The sequence below is a fragment of the Macaca thibetana genome, chromosome 4, assembly GCF_024542745.1.
Source record: "Macaca thibetana thibetana isolate TM-01 chromosome 4, ASM2454274v1, whole genome shotgun sequence".
NCBI classification, from domain to species: domain Eukaryota; kingdom Metazoa; phylum Chordata; class Mammalia; order Primates; family Cercopithecidae; genus Macaca; species Macaca thibetana.
This window is the reverse complement of record NC_065581.1, coordinates 28,153,645-28,174,827: the sequence shown is the minus strand read 5'-3', so window position 1 is coordinate 28,174,827 and position 21,183 is coordinate 28,153,645. Positions and strand designations below refer to the sequence as shown.

Genomic DNA, 21,183 nt, shown 5'->3' with positions numbered 1-21,183 from the left:
GAAGTGCGCCCCACGCGGGTTGGTTCTCAGCCCTCCTGTGGCCGCTTCCGGACTTTGTGGGTCACTTTTGATGGGTTCCGGGTCCCAAAAGGGTTCGAGGCCTTTAGGGGGGAGTTCTCTTCTGGCCCGGGGGGCCGCAGGTGAGCGATGTTGTGCTCTGTATGCTGCGAGGAGGTGGGCGGAAGATTGCTGTATTCTAGTTGCTGGGCCCCTCGGCTCTGGCCGGTGCAGAATGGACCCTGGTCCTCCCAAACCCAGGTGGATCCGCGGGAAGCTCTCCCTCCCCAAAGTGCGCTGGGAGACTAGGATGAGGGATCGGCTCCCAGTCTGCAGCAGTTCCGTGCTGTAAGGCCCATACCTACCTTCCGCGTTTGCCTCGGCGTTGTATCCTTGGGTTCAGCGCGTACCGACATTTCTAGACAGTGGTGGTTCACAGACGCTGGCCGGCGTCCCAGGGCCTTCCTCACTTCAGATTATAATCACAGACCATGAGGATAGAGGGAAGGCTTAAAGAGTAACCTCTTCAGGCTTCTCACTTTATAAATGAAGAATAAGGAGCGGAAAGTTTAAGTCCCTGAGGAAATAAATTTACATGACTTTGTTGCTTTTGTGATTTCATGGTTTCTACCAGACATCTGGACATTCAAAAGATAAAAGTAACTAATCAAGGATGTCCTAACCTTTTATCATTATTGTTTACTTGATCTAAATGTTAGTTTTATTCCATTTGTCTTTCATTTAGGACCAAATGAGAATAAGTTTACTAACAAGTCTTACTCTTCTTCTTAATGTCCTGAAACAACTTGGCACCTTTCCTTAGTCTTTCTCTTTAAATTGGTCTAATCTTAAGTCTTTTCTATCAGAGTATTTTTCTGAGTAAGTATCGTACATTAACCTGGAGGCCAGATTTCAAAGATCATAGTTAAGTTCTCAGAATTTGCAATTTTACTTTATGGTGGAGTTTGTGTTAATAATGATGGCTTATTCCTCAGGACTGTCCAGGAATACATTTTCCAGGGGAGATCTTACTTGAAACACCGGTAGTTCTGGCACAGCTAAAATGGCATCTACTTGGGCTATCCAGGCCCACATGGACCAGGATGAACGTTTGGAAGTAAAGATAGAGGAGAAGAAGTATACCACCAGACAGGATTGGGACCTGCATAAAAACAACACCCATAGCAGAGAGGTCTTCCGTCAGTACTTCAGACAGTTCTGCTACCAGGAGACGTCTGGTCCCCGTGAAGCTTTGAGCCGACTCCGAGAACTTTGCCATCAGTGGCTGAGGCCAGAGACCCACACCAAAGAACAGATTCTGGAGCTGCTGGTGCTGGAGCAGTTCCTGACCATCCTACCTGAGGAGCTCCAGGCCTGGGTGCAGGAGCAGCATCCAGAGAGTGGCGAGGAGGTGGTGACTGTGCTGGAGGATTTAGAGAGAGAATTGGATGAGCCAGGAGAGCAGGTGAGAAAAAAGATGTGACTTCTGTTTGAGAAAAGATAAATTGTGGATTTCTAGGCCAGAGTGAAGAACAGCCATTTTTTCACAAAGCATGTTTTTTGACAGTTTGATGCATCAGAAAGGGGCATGAGTTTCAGGGAAAGTTGGCTAATGTGGTCCCAACTTATTTATAACTTTTCTGTGGAAGGATTTTATATTTCTCTATTAAGCTACAAAATTCTGTTTGATAAATATGCTGCTCATCTTAGAAAACTTCTAAGACAAGAGAAGGTATCAGAGAGATGAAAGTAGCAGGATGGGAAGCAGTCTCTTGGAGGGGCATCACTCTGTTGCGCAATACAAATAATTAAGAATTAAGGTTTTGCAGATATATCCATTGCTCTGACTCCATTACAGGGTTTTAAAATGGAAAAATTAACTATTTCAGGGGAATGAGATGTGGGAGTACAATGGAAAGTTAGTGAGGAGAGCAGGGTGGGGTTCTGTGTTTCTTTGAGTAGTAGAAACCCCAGTTAGGTTGGAAAGGTGAATTCTGAGTAGAAGAGTTGAGATAGTGTCCAGGACCTTGAATCTCAACCTCTGGAATTGAGATTTTATTCTGTAGACAGACGCCCCTAACCTTTTCTTCTTGAGTCTAAATGAGCTTTACTAATTGTAAGATGTAAAAGAGAACCAAATTATATAGAACTTTTTTGTTTTGTTTTTAATACTAAAATGAGACAGTGGTTGTCAACCAGTGCCAATTTTGTGCCCCAGAGGGCATTGGCAATGTCTTGGGACATTTTTGGTTGTTATAACTCAGGGAGGTGCTCCTAGTATCTAGTGGGTAGAGAGGACAAGGCTAATGCTAAGCCTCTTACAACACACAGAACAGCCCCAGACAACAGAGAATTATCTAAACCAACATGTCAGTAGAGCCAACACTAGGAAACCCTGATATAAAGAGTTTGAAACTTAGGGAAATAATGAAATGGAAGTATAATCTAACACTGTGATACAAAATACAATAGAGAGGGTAGGAACATGTGGCAAAAAGATCTAAGTTTGAAATAAGATCACGAGGCCAGGCGCAGTGACTCATGCCTGTAATCCTAGCACTTTGGAAGGTCGAGGGAGGTGGATCACCTGAGGTCAGGAGTTCAAGGCCAGCCTGGGCAACATGGTGAAACCCCGTATCTACTAAAAATACAGAAATCAGCCGGGCATGGCGGCACGTGCCTGTAATCCCAGCTACTTGGGAGGCTGAAGCAGGAGAATCACTTGAACCTAGGAGGCAGAGGTTGCAGTGAGCCAAGATTGTGCCACTGTACCCCAGCCTGGGCAACAGAGTGAGACTCTGCTTAAAAAAAAAAAAAGAAACAGGATCATGAAAGTGTGATTACCAAGGATGAAGCATGTCTTAGGTAAGAATTGTTTGGAAGTGATGACAGATTAGATCTATTAAATAAAGAAGGAAGAACCAATGGAGAACTCTTTACAGAACAATGTATTCTAAGCTAAACACTAGGGATTTTAAGCTTGAAAGACTAGTATAATGGAGACACTCCTAACAAAGTTAAAGACTGTAGGAAATAATTAAGTACATATTTACTGTATGTCTGTTTGGACTAGGTACTGTTTTAGGCACTGTGAATGCAACAGCCAACAAAACACAGGGGGTTGCTATTCTTATGTAGATTCTGGTCTACTGAGGAGAGACAGATAGTAAATTAAAAATCAACAAACCAGCCCAGGCAACATAATGAGACCCCCATTTCTATAAAAAATACAAAAATTAGCCAGGCAGGCACGTGTAGTCCTAGCTACTTGGGAGGCTAAGGTGGGAGGATTGCTTGAGCCCAGGAGATCGAGGCTGCAGTGAACCGTGATTATACCACTGCAGTCCAGCTTGCGAGACACAGTGAGACCCTATCTCCAAAAAAAAAAAAAAAAAAATCAACAAACATACAAGATGTAGGTGGTAATAAATTCTGTTCAAACAACAACAACAACAATAAAAGCAGAGAAAAGGAATAGTGAAATAAGTGGGGATTGTGCTGTTTTCTGTAGACTTGTCAGAGAAGGCTTTTCAGATAGGTGACATTTACAGGAGAAATCTGAATGAAAAGAGCAAGCCATACAGCTATCAGGGATAAAAGCATTCAGGCAGAGGGTCTTAAAGTGAGAATCTACTTATCACAGTAGAGATGTGTTTGTCCAGGAGGAGATGAAATAAAATGCTTATAAGATTATATTATGTCAGAACTTGTAGCAATTTTAAGAATTTCGAATTGTATTCTGAGATGGAAAGTCACTGGAGAATTTTGAACAGAAGAGAGACATAATTTGACTTGAATTTTAAAATAGTCACTCTGGCTTCTGTGAGAAAGTTCCACAATGGGGCTGGGGTAGGCATAGGAGTAAAAGTTCGAGGCAAAGAAACCATTGTAGAAGCAATAATAATAAGCAATAATCCAGGCAAGAGATATTGGTGACTTGGACTAGAATAGTAGCAGTGGGAGTGGTAAAATGTGATTGGATTCTGGATGTATTTTGGAGGTAGAGCTTGACAGGGTTTGTTTTTATATAGAATGTGGAATATGAGAGAAAGTAAGTTAAGGATTATGCCCAAGTATTTGGTCTGAATATCAGATAGAGTGGATTTGTCTTTCATAGAGATGGTAAAGACTGGGAGAGAAGTGGGTTTGGGGTGGAAGGACAGGAATCAAAAATTAGGGTTTGGGCCAGGCACGGTGGGTCACGCCTGCAATCGTAGCACTTTGGGAGGCCAACATGGGCAGATCACCTGAGGTCAGGAGTTCAAGACCAGCCTGGCCAACATGGTGAAAGCCTGTCTCTACTAAAAATAGAAAAATTAGCTTGATGTGGTGGCGCGCACCTATAATCCCAGCTACTCAGGAGGCTGAGGCAGGAGAATCGCTTGAACCCAGGAGGCGGAGGTTGCAGTGAAACAAGATCTTGCCACTGCACTCCAACCTGGATGACAGAGTGAGACTCCGCTTCAAAACAAAACAAAACAAAACAAAAAACAAACAAAAAACAGGGTCTGGACATGTTAATTTTGAGATTCCTTTTTTTTTTTTTTTTTTTTTTTGAGACGGAGTCTCGCTGTGTCGCCCAGGCTGGAGAGCAGTGGCCGGATCTCAGCTCACTGCAAGCTCCGCCTCCCGGGTTTTTACGCCATTCTCCTGCCTCAGCCTCCCGAGTAGCCGGGACTACAGGCGCCCACCACCTCGCCCGGCTAGTTTTTTGTATTTTTTAGTAGAGAGGGGATTTCACCGTGTTAGCCAGGATGGTCTCGAACTCCTGACCTCGTGATCCGCCCATCTCGGTAGAACCCAAGCAGAAAAGTTGAGCAAACAACTAGATATAATAAACGAGAAGGGTCTGTGCTAGAACTACAGAATTGGGGCTTTTCAGAATATGCATAGTATTTAAAGCCACAAGATAGGATGAGATCATGAAGGGAGTAATGAGCAGTAGAAACAGAGTAGCTAGAGAGGTACAAAGAATGGGATTCTTAGATGCAGGCAAAAGTAATTTGGTTTTAAATGTGCTGAATCTGTATTGCCAACCAGTTCTTTCTCTGAAAGCACTGCAGGGGGCATCTAATGGAGTTTACAGCTTGATTTCTGAGGCCTGACCAGATCCAGGAATAGAAGGCATAGCTCACAGTACTGGCCTTTTCTCCCCGCTTTCTTTTTTCAAAATGTGAGATATCAAAACACCATTTTCTGTACATCTGAGATAGCATTTTGCTGACTCTGGCTTTTATTCTGAAGACTGAGTCTACAAAATGAAACCGTATCAGGGAAATAGAGGCAGTATATGGTGATTTCTTATTTATAAAATTTAACCTTTGAAGAGAATGGGGGAGTAATTTGAGAGCCTGTTGTATGCCAAGCCCTGTGCAAGGTGCTTTATACAAATGTTATTTATAATCTCAGAGAGAGTAAGTAACTAGCCCAAGGTCACAGAGCTATTAGACTAAGAGAGAGAGTTAGTAATCCATGTGATTCCATATCCCTGCTTTTTACAATACCTTGCTGAAGAAACCTATTATTTTTAAATGCAAGAGGAAATAGGCCCATGGAAGAATGGCAGCCACCCAGTGACTGAAATTGCTGAATAAATGAGTTAGTTAACTGAGGGAGCAAGGGTCAGAGGGAAGCCAAAAGTGATGGGATTGAAGGCAAAAGTAGAGATGTGAGCCTTGAAATAGAGAAGACATCATCCTCTAAGATAGAAGAAATGGAGAGGAGTATGAGGGTGGAGATAGATAAAATGAATAGTAGATGATTTTTGAGATGATTGTGATCTTGGATAAATAGAAAATAAGATAATCTTCCCAGAGAGAAGTGGGATGGGCACCTCAGAAGAGCAGAGACTATTGGGAACAGCTTAGGAATGAATATGGAAGAGATTTCTCTCCTTCCCTTCTTTTCCCTTTCTTTCTTCTCCCACCTTCTTTCTTTTCTTTCTCTTCATTTGTTCCCTTATACCTTTTGTTTTGTTTTGTTTTTGGAGATACGGTGTCTCTGTCACCCAGGCTGGAGTGCAGTAGTGTAATCATAGTTCACTATAACCTTGAACTGGGCTCAAGCAATCCTCCTGCCTTAGTCTCCTGAGTAGTTAGGACTACAGATGTGCGCCCCCATGCCCAGATAATTTTTAATTTTTTTGGAGAGATGGGGTCTTGCTATATTGCCTAGGCTGGTCTCAAACTCCTGGCCTCAAGTAATCCTCCCATCATAGCATCCCAAGGGTGCCTTTCTTTTTTATTATTTCTCTACATTATTTATCTTTACATATCCCCTTTCCTTTTCCTCTTTCTCTCTTAATGTTTTATTTTACCCGAAGTTCTATCTTATTTCCTCCTTTCTGCCTCTTTCACCTTTTTCTTCTCTCCTTTGTTTTGTCTTTCTCCCTTTCCTTTCTCCACTTCTTTGAGCATAAGACAAAGAAGTAAAAGTGGCACAACCAACATACTTTAGCAGTAACAACAGGAGAAATTACATCTGGGTGTAGAAGGGAAGATTCCCCAGAGCATGTGACATTTATATTAGCCTTGAAGAATGGGTAGGGTTATGGCAGGCTTATATCTGGGAAAATGGTCATTTCAGGTTTCAGCCACTGCCACAAATGTATACTTTTTGTTTTCTGTTATCAGAGTGAGTCTGTCAGCTACATCTCATTTTCCTCAGGTCTCAGCCCACACTGGGGAACATGAAATGTTCTTGCAGAAGATGGTACCTCTAGGAAAAGAAGGAGAACCCAGTATGCCCCTCCAGTCCATGAAAGCCCAGCTAAAGTATGAATCTCCAGAACTTGAATCCCAACAGGAGCAAGGTAAAGAAGAAAGATCCATCTTGGGAGGAAGGGGAAGATGGGTAACATAGGACACTGGGGCTTTTTTGTACTTGCTACTGTTTCTGATCATTAAAGTCAAAAAGGCCCTCTCTGAATCTGATGGCTCATACATAGACTCTCAGATGGCCTGGTTTGTCACTCTTCAACCCTTACTTTCTTGTATATTCATATTCTTCTAAATTCTGGCTTTAACACTTAATTTAGTCCTTCTGATACATTCTCTCTCTTTATACTGACCTCCTTGCTATTTTTTTCTTTCTTTCTTTTTTTTTTTGAAATGGAGCCTCGCTCTGTTGCCCAGGCTGGAGTGCAGTGGCGCGATCTCGGCTCACTGCAAGCTCCACCTCCCGGGTTCACGCCATTCTCCTGCCTCAGCCTCCCCAGTAGCTGGGACTACAGGCGCCCGCCACCACGTCCGGCTAATTTTTTTGTATTTTTAGTAGAGATGGGGTTTCACCGTGTTAGCCAGGATGGTCTCAATCTCCTGACCTTGTGATCCGCCTGCCTCGGTCTCCCAAAGTGCTGGGATTACAGGCGTGAGCCACCGCACCCGGCCTACCTCCTTGCTATTTTTAGCTTTTATCCTATCAGACAATACCTCTATCTTCCACTTGCACTATATCCTTTCTGCTTCATTAAATAAGACTTTGCTCCATTATTTCTGCAACTAACTTTCAGATGGTTCAAGAAAAAAAAATTGTATACTTACAAAGAAAAGGAATAACAGGCTGGGTGTGGTGGCTCACACCTGTAATCCCAACACTTTGGGAGGCCAAAATGGGTAGATCACGAGGTCAGGAGTTCGAGACCAGCCTGACCAACATGGTGAAACCCTGTGTCTACTAAAAATACAAACATTCGCTGGGTGTGGTGGCACATGCCTGTAATCCCAGCTACTTAGGAGGCTGAGGCAGGCGAATCGCTTGAACCCAGGAGGCGGAGGTCGCAGTGAGCTGACATCACGCCACTGCACTCCAGCCTGAGCGATAGAGCAAGACTCTGTCTCAAAAAAAAAAAAAAAAGAAAAAATAATAAAACAAATGTTACAAAATATTAAAAGTTCATGAATGTGTGAAAGATCCACCACCTTATTTCTACTTTCTCTGTATCTGTTTCATTTTCATTTAATTTTTTAAGTAGGTAAAAATGTACATGGCTCAAAAACAAAATGTTTTAAAGTTATTTAATGAAAAGTTTCTATTCCACTTGATTTTCCCAGCCACCTAGTCTCTTCCTCCTACTCTGAAATAGGCTGTAACTGTTACTAATTTTTTGTGTGTCCTTCCAGATATTTTTTGATGCATATATGTTTTCCATATTGAAACAAATATATTTTCCTCTCTTTATCACTAAGATGGTAGAGTCTTGCATTTTTTATTTCCTAACAGCTGCTTAATATTAAAATGTATGGATACATTTTAAAGGTACAAAAGGTAACATTTATGATCCCTTCTTAGTTTTAGATGTTGAGACTGGAAATGAGTATGGAAATTTAAAGCAAGAAGTTTCTGAAGAAATGAAACCACATGGGAATACATCCAGTAAATTTGAAAATGATATGTCCCAGTCTGCTAGGTGTGGAGAAACTCATGAACCTGAAGAAATAACAGAAGAGCCCTCTGCATGCTCCAGAGAAGATAAACAACCTACCTGTGATGAAAATGGAGTAAGCCTGACTGAGAACTCTGACCATACTGAGCATCAGAGAATCTGTCCAGGAGAAAAATCTTATGGATGTGATGACTGTGGAAAAGCTTTTAGTCAGCACTCACACCTCACAGAACATCAGAGGATCCATACTGGAGACAGACCCTACAAATGCGAAGAATGTGGAAAAGCTTTCCGTGGGAGAACTGTGCTTATTCGACACAAAATAATACACACTGGAGAGAAACCATATAAGTGTAATGAGTGTGGCAAAGCCTTTGGCCGGTGGTCAGCTCTTAACCAACATCAGAGACTTCACACAGGAGAAAAACACTATCACTGTAATGACTGTGGCAAAGCCTTTAGTCAGAAAGCAGGCCTCTTTCACCACATCAAGATCCACACAAGAGACAAACCTTATCAGTGTACTCAGTGTAATAAAAGTTTTAGTCGGCGTTCCATACTTACTCAGCATCAAGGAGTTCATACCGGCGCGAAGCCCTATGAGTGCAATGAGTGTGGAAAAGCCTTTGTTTATAACTCATCCCTTGTTTCCCATCAGGAAATCCACCACAAAGAAAAATGCTATCAGTGTAAGGAATGTGGGAAATCCTTCAGTCAGAGTGGCCTTATTCAGCATCAGAGAATTCACACTGGGGAAAAACCCTACAAATGTGAGGTATGTGAAAAAGCCTTTATTCAAAGGACAAGTCTTACAGAACATCAGCGAATTCACACTGGAGAAAGACCCTATAAATGTGATAAGTGTGGGAAGGCATTTACTCAAAGATCGGTCCTCACGGAACATCAGAGAATTCACACTGGAGAAAGGCCCTACAAGTGTGATGAGTGTGGGAATGCCTTCCGAGGAATCACCAGCCTCATTCAGCATCAGAGAATCCACACTGGGGAGAAGCCCTACCAATGTGATGAGTGTGGAAAAGCCTTCAGACAGAGGTCAGATCTTAGTAAACACCAGAGCATCCATAATAGAGGTGGTCCCTATGTATGTAAAGAGTGTGGGAAATCATTCAGGCAGAACTCAGCTCTTACTCAACATCAGACTATCCACAAAGGAGAAAAATCTGTTTCTGTGTGATGACTACAGGGAAGTTATCTCACAGAGTTCAGGCCGGTGAGAAATACTATTTAGCTTTACAATTATTGGGGTAAAACTTCAGTCACCATTGTTACAGGGAAACCTCAGATATTTAATAAGAATTCAGTACGTGCTGCCCATTGTATTAGGTGCTGTGGAGAACAAGAAGATAACCCCAAACTCTTTTCTCAGAGAGTTTATAGCCTAGTTTGGGATAGATAAGATCCACATATTTAGTTAAATAAGACTACAGGAGAGTAGAATAGATGCACAAGTCGGTGTTGAATAAAAGTGGTACTTTGTAGTCTGTAAGTGCTGTAAATTCTAAAGGACAGGTTACTTTTGCCTGGAGTGGTGAAGAAAGATTTTATTTAAAATAAGGATTTGATGGACAGACTTAGCAGTCACAAGGGAGAAAATGGGTAAAACAAATGTAAGCCAACTTAAGAGTGCATGTGGTTTGGAAGCATCAGGGAAAAAACTAGCCAACCTGAAGTAAAAGGTTCATGCAAATTGGGCAATCAATAGCATTAAGTTGGAAACAGCTTGGGGACAGACTATAAGAAGGCCAGAATGTGAATAATTTCATCTCATACTTTATAGCACTTTGACATTTACAGAGCACTTTTCTTATTCCTAAAATACCTTGGTAAATCAAAAGCAGTCTCCATTTTAAAAATGAGAATACTCTTGCCTATGAAGATGGCGACACAGCTATAATCCCACACAAAGAAAAAGACCAGTAACCTAAGTGCAGGTCTCTTGACTTCTAGTCCTGGCCATTACACTAGTGATCTTCCAACATTGATGAACATCAAAATCACGTTTGGGGCTTGTTTAACATCCCTGAATCCCACTCACATTCTGCTTCATTAGGCCTAGGATGCAAGTTAAGAATCTTCATTTTTATAGCTCCACAGCTACTTAATATACTTTAAAATTTGAGAAATGTTGAGTTTAATGACAGCTGACTTCATGGCTCTCTGCAAAGTGGGGAAGCCTGAACACAGTCCTGTAAACTAAAGGCCACTGCAGACTTTTAGCACAAGGAGATCCTTACAGGGAACATGTGCCACCAGCTCTTTGGAGTAAACCGGGAATTAGACCCCCATCATGCCAAAAACTAGGGTTTTAAGGTGGTCTTTCCATCCCTTCAGATTTAAGTATTTAAAGAAAAAGAGACAGACCTACATTCCAAGGGTCTTCTGAGTGCAAGGCCTTGTGGTGTTTGTTTATTTAGGGGAGGGCTTGGTGCTCTTCTCTGCTTTACGCTTTACCTTCTTTTGTTTCCCAGATCTCTTGTTACCACTATGTTCTGAATTCCCTAATAATTGCTCTTGAGAACTGATTTACATTTTGTTGGTTTGTATACTTCTTGAGCACATAAAAGGACCCCAAATTAGAGATACTACCCCTTGGGCTTCTGAAAAATGAACCAAAAACTGGTTGACTCTAACCTTGTCTTGCTGAGTAAAAATTCTGCTTTGGATGAGAACCTGTCTTGATTGTTTTAGTGGACAACAGGCAAGCCACACAGAAGTACACATGGCTCCTGATCTGTCTTTTTATTTACAGAAATCATTCTTAATCTCTACTGAGATGGCCTGTTAGTTCCTTCCTTTTCTACCCTGCCACAGCAAACTCCACAATTTCTGGGACTAACTTCCTACTGCACCCCAACACAACTCCAGTCCTCTCTTCTCTTCATACTTCTAGCTGGTCAATGGGTTTGAAGTGGTGAGACAGTGATAAAAGGGGAAGGGGAAAAATAAAAGAAGGGTAATCTGTATTCTTCCTTAGTAAGTCCCACTCCTAATTACCTAATTACACAGTCCTGTGTCTTTGTCCCATCTTCACTCCTGTAATACATTCCCCACCCCCATTTTCTTAGTCCCACTGTCTCTTGCCTCTCTAGCCATAAACCCTGTACAGAATTTCATCCCTGGGTTGGAACTAGAAGCACCCGTTGGTCCTATAGCAATATTATATTTCTAGCTAAGTTGTAAATATGAACACATATTCCCATAGAAGTCATAATGGTCTAAGTATTATAATTCAGGTATATTGGGTGTCAGATTGGCTTCTGGGATTGGAACTTACATGACTTTCTGTGTGGAAAAAACTTCTTGAGTTCATGAGAGAGAAAGGCAAATGAACAGTTGAAAAACAACTTACTCATAAGTTGAGGACTGCTTAGTTAGGTTTTTTTCATAACCCCAGCATAGGAGTTGCACGCGTAAGGCACTGAGGCAACTGGGATTGGAAACCTAGTTTTCTTCCTCCAGGAAACAAGGAACCCAGAGTGAGCCTGGGAGCTCTGTAGCTATACGTATGTGAGGCCTATCTCTACCTAAGTTTACCCTGCCTCCCATTTCTCACATAATGAGAATGCAAACTTGTAACCAAGGTTCAGCTGCTTGCGGCTCCAAAGCCAAAACTCGGGAGAGAAGAGAGTTGGTGGGAGAAAAGCAGGTTTATTTGGAGAGCCAGCAAACTGAGACGATGGTAGGCTAGTGTCCTAAAGTACCATCTTAAGTCAGTACAAATTTTAGGCTCTTTTTATGTTAAGGGCAAAGGGAAGAGGATAGAGTTGGGATGAAGAGGTAACCTATGACCACAGACATCTGGGTGCCAGCAAGAGTCCAAGGAAGTTGGGAACTTCTTTGTCATTGGTTGGGTCACAATGCTCCTGTAAATCTTTAACAAAACATAGTTATACATACTTCTTTAATACCAGAGTTTGTTTTTAAAACTACATGATTGCTGTTTTGCATATTATCTCTGCTCTAAAATTAGCCTACATGGAGGAATGGGTAAAGGCTCCTTAAACAAAAATGGAATTACTTATGTTAGTTCTTGTGCTGTTTCACTGTTAGAAACTCCTCTCAGTGGAGGGGACTTTACTTAATGATGAGAACCTGTGTGAGAATGTTCTCCTTACCAAATATGCTATGCATACTCCTTATCTAATCTGATTTTATAGACTTGTTATCCAAACTGAAATTACTGTTCATAGTAACTTCAGAGCCTCTCTTTTAATCTGACTGCTCACTGGAATGCAATCCTTGTTTTAAACTTGCCTTCTGTTCCTCTCAGTGCCTTTACTTGGGGATCTTTCCAGCTCATTTTCTGCTTAATATGGTCTGTCATTGCGCACATTCCTCCATTTGCCTTTCTGCACGCGACTTAATATTTCTTATATACCTAATATTATAAAGGGGCCATAAACAAAGACTCAGAACAATGGAATATGCCGATTACAGGAGGGTACAGTTCATACTTGTTTAAAAATAAATGTGGAGGCTGGGCGTGGTGGCTCATGCTTCCCACCTTTGGGAGGCCGAGGTGGGCGGATCACGAGGTCAAGAGATCGAGACCATCCTGACCAATGTGGTGAAACCCCATCGCCACTAAAAATACAAAAATTAACTGGGTGTGGTGGCATGTGCCTGTAATCCCAGCTACTCGGGAGGCTGAAGCAGGAGAATCGCTTGAACCCAGGAGGCAGAGGTTGCAGTGAGCCGAGATTGCGCCACTGCTCTCCTGCCTGGCGACAGAGCGAGACTCCGTCTCAAAATAAAATAAAATAAAAATATAAATATATGTTGGGGTTTTGTTCTGGTTATTTCTCATGCTTAAATACAGTTGTAGTACCAAAAAATGGTGGAGTGACATGGAATTTCCAGGTAGGCATCAAAGGGGATTAAACTAGCTCTCCAGGATAAAGAGGAAATATAGTAGAATAAGGCTACTAATTGGAGCTAAATTGGCAATATAGGGAAATTTAAGGCCCTGAGGGGCAAATGGAGGATGTGACATGTTAGATATGGAATAGGAGTACTACACTGGGGAGTGCAGTGAACAGAGAATGCTTTGTGATGAAGTCAAGAGTACATTTTATGGATAAAATACAGATGTGGTGTGACAGTGACAAGATCCTAGGAAACCTGAAACCTCTGAAGCATTTGATGTATGTGGATTTTGAAATAACAATAACAGGGGGTGGGATGGAAAGGAAGAATATGAAAGTGAAGCAGGTCCAAGGTAGAAATAATGGTCATCAATTGTAACAACAGCCAGATAGAAGTATCTGGTGTAAAACTCAAATGAATCATAAAGTTTGCAAATAATATTAAGGACAAGAATAAGATTGACTGGCTTGTCTTTTCTAATTGGTTCAAGGTAAACATGACATTAAGTGTTCAAGGCAAAAAGCATGGAGAGGTTGGGGAAAAGCCAAGTTTCCAAAGTAATGAAAAGTGAAGTGAGTTTCAACTCAGGCTGTGAATGAAAACATAACCTGACAAACTGATTCCAGAGAGTGCAGTGGGAAGGGACTGCAGAGGAAAACAGAACGGGGCCCTCCTTCCAACAATACATTGTATTAAGAGGTTACCAGAGTTTGAGGTATGAGATGAAGCTAATGAGGAAGGACAGTGGGATTCATGAGGGCTCCAAATTGAGACATCTCAACTGTATAATGACGTTGGTTGTAGAGAGCACTAAGATACAAGAACTTAGACAAGTCTGCACTCCTGTACTCAGTACAGAAGTAGTCTTTTTTGTTAATATACAGATTATTTGTCGAGTTGCTATAGTCAAAACAAAGCTGTTCTTATTGACCATCTTTTGGAATTGAGAAAAGGGTTTATTAATGACAATACTCCACACTTATTAACTGCTAAGGGCCAGACATTACTAAATGCTTTACTTACAACATCTCACTTTCAGCTGGGGAAACTGAAATAGATAAGCTAAAGCTGCTCAAGATCCCAGAGTTAGTATGTGGTAAGGCCAAGATTTGAACCCAGGCAGCCCACTTCAAGAGTCCACACTTTTAACTTCTGTGATACACTTCCTCAGTTTATTTCAGTTGAACAAACCATGTGTTGCAGTGGTAATTCAGTGTCTTGAGTAATTATCTGTAAAAACTTTTTATCTCTAGTCGGTATTCTGAAAAACGATTCAGAAAGTCCTAGAGTCCAAACACCTCAGGTAATAGTATTATGACCCCCTCTGCATACCAAATCTTGGATGAGGTTTGGCCAGCATAAACAGCTCTACTTGTTGCCTGCACAGAGAGGGTGTCACAGGAGACATTCCACTTTAAAAATGGGCTCTTCATATGAAAAGATCATCCTTCTTAGCTTAGAATCATAAATCACTCTGCATTATTCTCACAGAATAAGGAATATTTGGCTGTCTAATTTAATACAGAAAGATTTAAAGATTTGTCCCCAAGTGTTGATAACCCATGATGGATGTATCTTTAATGTGAGTTTTTAAAAGTGATTTTATATTAGAAGATACTTCTTGGATTTCAAAATGCACACACACACATATATGTGATATATGATATTTTTCTTTGCTTAAGACTCACCAGTTTTACAGTTCAAATGATGTCCCTCCTAACTCCACAAGGCCAGAATTTGAGCAAATGCTTGTTCAACCTAGACATAATCATTCGATAGCCTTTAATTGAATCTCTTCCTAACTTTTATCCTTTAAACCGAAAAGTTATACCACAGTCACTACAGCAGCTCATTTTATTGGAATTTCTTTGGATCCTCTCCCTCTCAAACATTCTGCGTGTATTTGGTAAGGAGTCCTCACACATTATTTTTTACTTGTATAGTATTTCTACATATATATATTAATGTGTACAAAGTATGTATGAATATTTTTATGTGTTGTAATTTGTATTTTATATATATGGCCTCATGTATATAGTTTGATGTTGACAGAGCCAACTATGATAAGTGTTTTAAGCTTTTCAGTTGATTAGCCCCCTAGCTTACATTGTAAGACCATCATTTAGAGCCAGCAGTTTTCCCTTGATTTCATGGACAGTTGATTCTCTTCATACACTTTAAAAACACCATTTAGGTGTCTGAAACCCATCAGTCAAGGCTCCCAGAGCTTTCACCTATCATAGTTCAAGTTGATCTCTAGGGTATATGTCTGCTTGTTCCTGCCAGTCATTTTCCTAAGCCCGGTGGCCTGCTTCTGGAAGTCCCAAGAAGGGCTCCATAGTGGAAGCCATTTGTTAGTTCTGATTTATGATTAGATCATCATTACTCCTCTTCAAGCTTGGTGGGCATATCTTAGTGTTTTGATTTAGTGCCTTAGTTCTGCCTACTTCAGTAATGAATTTAGGAGTAGATGTCTCCGCATTTCATCCCTGATAAAGATTGAGGCAGTTTAGGGACTCTGCAGCTTCCTGTGGCCAAATTCTCTACTTATTCCTGAGATAGGGTTTAAGAACCTGGATTCTAGAGACAGATTGCCATGGTTCGAATCTCAGCTTACTAGCTAAGTGACTTTGGGCAAGCGATTTAACCTCTCTTGTCCCTCAGTTTCCTCCTATGTAAAATGACAAAGATAATAATACCAACCCAATGTAGATTAAATTAGTTTACAAAGTGCTTAGAATAGTGCTTGGCACATTAGTGCTTTACAACTGCTATTTTGATTGTTGCTGTGGGCTCTCTCAAATGCATTGTCTCTAGATGCCAGTGCCCCAGGTCAAAATTTACCTTTAACCATGCTGCAGGTTTCCCAGACTGCTGCAGTCCTCCTAGCCCTGGGATAAAAGCTCCCACGCAGGTATACTTTTACTTTCCTGCCTGGAGAACTGATGAGCAGTGGCCAGCAGGGGACACTTACCGCCCAAGCTGGGAAGAGAGATTTCTTCCCTTTTGTCTCCGCCCCTGTTAGTTATCAGAGGTACCTAGCAGCCCGTGCTATATCCTTCGTTTGCCTTCGAAACTACTCTTCCTACGTTCTGCAGCTGGAAGGCCGGCCTCGCGCGGGTCAGACGCGCCCCGGCCTGGGAGCATGGGCCCCCGGGCTTACCTGACTGCTCAGCTGGAACTCGCGCTCCTGAGCTGGCGCGGGGTTCGGCCGGGCAACCACAGAGAGGAGAAAGCCTCCAGAATCCTAGAGAAGCTGAATGCTGAGACAGCCGTTGACGGCGGCGGGACACGAAAGTACCGACCTTTCTGACCTTTGTGACGGACGTTTAGGAGTGGGGTGGTCCCAGGTTCGTGCACTCTGGCCTTTAAGTGTCTCTGGTGAAGTTGGGCCTGATAGGTTGAGAGCTGCCAGGGGAAGTTAAGGGTGACTTCCAAGTTTTGAGGTATAAGGAAAACTGGCTGTTGAGAAAAGGGAGTCTGGGTTCCCTGTTTGGTGAAAGAAAGTTGGGTTTATTTGGGGAAATGATGTGATTCATGATTTTCCCAAGATCGACGCTGAGTACAAGAAAAGACAGAATCCACCTAGCTGTTGTGTGACTTTGAGCAAATTACTTAACTTCTGTGTGCCTCAGTTTTATTCATCTGTCAGTGAGATTATAAGTGTCTACTTAAATGGCTGCATGCATGGTGCATTTTAAGTAAATATTAGCTGTTGTTATTTTTCATTTCCGATGTTCTTATCTCTGCCGTTTATACGGGATATTTTGAAGTGGGGGGGGGAGCCAAGGGAAGAGGGTCATGATCTTTAAAGTTTTATTAATAAAAACTTTTAGAGAGTAAAAGGCTAGCAGATGGGGCTAGCTAATAATTTGCAGTCACTCTTCTTTCCTAATTTATTTACCTTCCTGACAGAGTTTCGTTTTCTTTCAGTGCCTTGTTCAGATGAGTGAGTTCTTGGCTAAAGAGGTAAACAAAATTTAGCTTCTGTTAACATTGTTATTTTATGCCTCAGGAGGAAGACCAGCTACAAGGAAATACTTCTGAAAAATCATTCTGAACCCCAAGCTGGAGTGAATCTTCTCCTGAGCTCTCTCATTCCAGAATGGCAATCTTGTTGCAGGAAAGATCTCTAATAGTGACTGATGGTAAAGGAAGAAGGCTGTGCCTAGAATAAAGAATCAGGCTGGCAAAGAAATCACAGGTCTTTCCTCAAACTTCAAATTGTTACTATCTGGAGATAGCTACCTGGACTTTACAGAGCTGTCAGAGGACTTGGGAAGGTTTGCCAGCGTTGGAAAAAGCCACTTGGACTTCACAGAGCTGTCAGAAGACTTAGGAAGCTTTGCCAGTAGTTCCTGAGACCAGAAATACATATTATGAAACAGGTGCTGGAACAGGTCCTAACTCCTACTTGTGAAGCTGCAGATATAGGTAGGATTATGTCATCCAGAATGTGGAGAGGAGGCAATCGATGATGCTGGAAAAGTTGAAGAGACAGCTTGAATGAAGGACAAACCACAGGTGGGAAAGGTTGGAAGGATCACTTATAGCTGGACTAGCAAAAGGCTTTGGGAATAGGATAGAAAGCAGCAAACCTGAACTTTAAGATCCACTGGATGTCTCTGGAACCATAACCCAGCATTTCCCGTAAATAGCAGGCTTTTATTCTCCTGCTGTTTAGGTGCATCTCTGGGACCTTCTCTTTCTATATTGGGTTTTTTGTTTGTTGGGTGTTTTAAGTTAGGGGTTAGCTTCAAATTCCATTTCCCAAGACCAATTTTATCACATTGCCTTTGGGTCTTAGGCTAAAAGATAGAACAAGGTATGCTTTTGGTCAAGATAGTACCTTGGAATCAAAGGTTTCAGATCAAACCTAAGATCCTATCTTAGTTTACCTCTCAGTGTTATTGCCTTTTGATATGGAAAGTTGATGAGAGAGCATCTCTGGAGAGAAAGAAGAAGAGAGCCTCACAGGGGAAGCTTTTAGAACTTTTAGTAGCATCCTCTCCCCAGAAACCTTGTCTCTACTCATCTCCTTCTCATTGTCTACCTGATTCTTTAAGTAGAAAATCTCAACCATATTTGTAGGGGCTTGGGGTTTTGTTTTTTGACTCACTTAACTCCTTTAACTTCAAAAAGTTGCTTTCTTACATTTTAGACATGAATATTACCTAGAAAAGCTATTACCCCACTGTAAATTTTCCAGTTTATTGATTTCCCCACATCAGATTAGTATGTATTTTGAAACTGGTTTAGCTATTGTTTCAAGTTAACTTTGATCATATCCCATTGTTTACTGATCCACTCAACAAATATTTATTGAACATTTTGTAGGTCTGTAGTAGTAGCCAAGATACTTATCGGTGAGTAGAAATAGTCCTTTTAACTGTCCTTAACAAATTAAACTTTCTCTTGGTTTCATGATATTCCTTGTTTCTCAGCTTTGGATTCAAACTGATCTTCTCTTAACTTTTTTGATTACGCTTTCCTGATTTCTTTTATTGTCACATTTTGTGAAAAGTCTTCCATGCATTTCCAGTTTCTTTCTGCCTAGCTGTCTCTTCTCACCCAAATTGGACCCCTCTACTCCTACCCTGCCACGTGCCTTCACAAAAATGAGATGCTTGTTTAGAGACTTAGAAAAGGCATGCACTTTAGGTAAAAGTGGGTTTTATTTTTAATCACTGTACCCTATCATAAATTTCATTTCAGAAGAGACAACTGACATTTGAATTATCTGTGCATTTTATTTTAGATGGTGTTACTGAGAAGGAAACTAAGGACTTGGCTCCAAAACAAAAAAAAAAATCTGGAGATGCTGAATTTTATTAGGGGGAATGTTTGTAGAACTGCAACATCAATGCAATAAGTGTAGTAAAAGCTTTAGTTTCTGGTGCATCATTAGTCAGCATCATGTAGTCCACGATGAAGAGAATATCTTTGCAATCTCTGCAATCAACAAGTTTTGAAAGGCTTTTGCTTGTAGTGGAACCCTCTTTTCCCGCAGAAGAACCACCACAGGAAAAATGCTGTGAGCATAAGAAATGTGGGAAAGTTTTCAGCCACATGGCCTTATTTGACATCAAAGAATCCACATGAGAGAGAGACTGCATAAATATGATAACTGAGGAGGCCTTTGTTCAGCAAGGAAACCTTATACAAACTTGTGTGAAGAATGTAGGAAGACCTTCGCCCAGAAGCCAGAACTGACTGTGCACCAAAGAATCCGCACCATAAACGTGATGAATGTAGAGATGCTTTCTTCAGCATTGGACAATTCACACTAAAGGGAAACCCTGCCAGTGTGATGAGTGTGGAAAAGGCTTGGAAAAATCAGTGAGTGAATTCATATTAGAGGCTCTTATGAATGAGAGGATTGTGGGAACTTGTATAGACAGAGATCAGACCTCAACAAGGGAGTCTCCACAGTATTGAAAAGTTAATATAATTAATGTAAGTGGGCAAGTTGTATGGAGAATGGGTAGTCTAAATTGCTCATTTTAGCCAGTAAAAACATTAAATGAGTTTCTTAGATCAAGAAAAGGAAATGTTACAAGTTAGTTTTCCCTTCCAGAGAGATCTATATGTGTAAGCAACCAGGACTTTTGAAATAAGTTGCATCTTTGGATTTGTGATCTGTCTCCTGGATGATTATCTCTGTTTTGGGGGACAGGTATTTTTTCTTCATGCCTGCTCTAGTCTCATCTCATATCTTTAATTCATTCAGCAAGTATACACAGTAGTATTATCGTCTACTGTTTGTTGTAAATATATATATATATATTATTTTCTTTATGGGCTGAGTAGGCTTGTATAGGTACCCTAGGACATAAAAATCACATATATCGTGTTTCAGTAAATGTAGTGAAAGGAACTATATTATGAAATTGCTGGGCATTTCTATAAATTTGGGACTACCTTTTTATTCTCCAACACAAGACCATGTAGGTGTCCCTTCAGACAGTATATTTTTCCAGCTTTGGCTTCTTTATTTTCTTTCTTTCTTTATTTTTTTGAGGCGGAGTCTTGCTCTTGTCGCCCAGGCTGGAGTGCAGCGGCATGATCTCAGCTCGCTGCAACCTCTGCCTCCCTGGTTCCAGCAATTCTCCTGCCTCCGTCTCCCGAGTAGCTGGGTTTACAAGTGCTTGCCACCACGCCCAGCTAATTTTTGTGTTTTTAGTAGAGACGGGGTTTCGCCATGTTGGCCAGGCTGGTCTCGAACTCCTGACCTTGTGATCTGCCCACCTTGGCCTCCCAAAGTGCTGGGATTACAGGCATGAGCCACCGTGCCCGGCTGTTTTTTTAAGATAGAAAAATATACTTCATGTATAGCCTATTGACAGATAATGACTGATATTTTTTCTTATAGATAACACATAATAAACATTGTGAAGACTAATATGTTAAGTAACTTGCTTATTCTTTTCAGTTCTAAAACCTATAGGAAAGAATCTTTAGAAGCTGTCAACAAGTTGATAATGTAGCCCAAACTCTACCCATAATAGGAGAGTGAGGCTTATGTATTTTATAGTAGGACACTAAATATAGGAATCATGTATTTAAAAACTTTATTTAGTGATTATCTCAGAATGCTAGGTTTCTCTCTGGTGTACATCCCTAAATTTTTTGCATAGGTATTATTAATACATTCATTATTTTTAAAGAGGGACTGCATTCTGTAAAAGGCTTTTCCAGTATCTGCAAGTCACACAGTTGTTTTAAACTCTATTACTATTATATAAAATGATTTCTTTATATTGAACCAACCTTGTATTCCTAGAATAAACCTCACTTAGCCATGATGTGTTATTTTCTTAATGTATTAATGGGTTTACTTGTTAATATTTAGTACATTTTCTTCAATATTCATATGAAATTGGTCCGTAATTTTTATATCATATTTTTGAGGTTTA

At 41.0% G+C, this 21,183-nt stretch overlaps 1 protein-coding gene across 2 annotated transcripts; it reads left to right on the top strand.

The window, feature by feature from the left end:
* Positions 1 to 3: 3 nt before the first annotated feature.
* ZSCAN12 (zinc finger and SCAN domain containing 12) lies at positions 4 to 21,072 on the top strand. 2 transcript variants are annotated; one of them, XR_007725116.1, is made up of 6 exons: positions 4 to 140; positions 993 to 1,462; positions 6,664 to 6,808; positions 8,287 to 9,433; positions 17,283 to 17,791; positions 19,026 to 21,072. XR_007725116.1 is itself a non-coding variant. In XM_050788396.1 (4 exons), exons 2-4 carry the CDS (start codon positions 1,061 to 1,063, stop codon positions 9,573 to 9,575), a joined length of 1,836 nt encoding a protein of 611 aa, XP_050644353.1. In that variant the 5' UTR covers positions 4 to 140; positions 993 to 1,060; the 3' UTR covers positions 9,576 to 15,253. The 2 variants fall into 2 exon arrangements, 1 of the variants encoding a protein (XP_050644353.1); XM_050788396.1 differs by lacking the exons at positions 17,283 to 17,791; positions 19,026 to 21,072 and having other exon boundaries at positions 8,287 to 15,253.
* Positions 21,073 to 21,183: the final 111 nt, after the last annotated feature.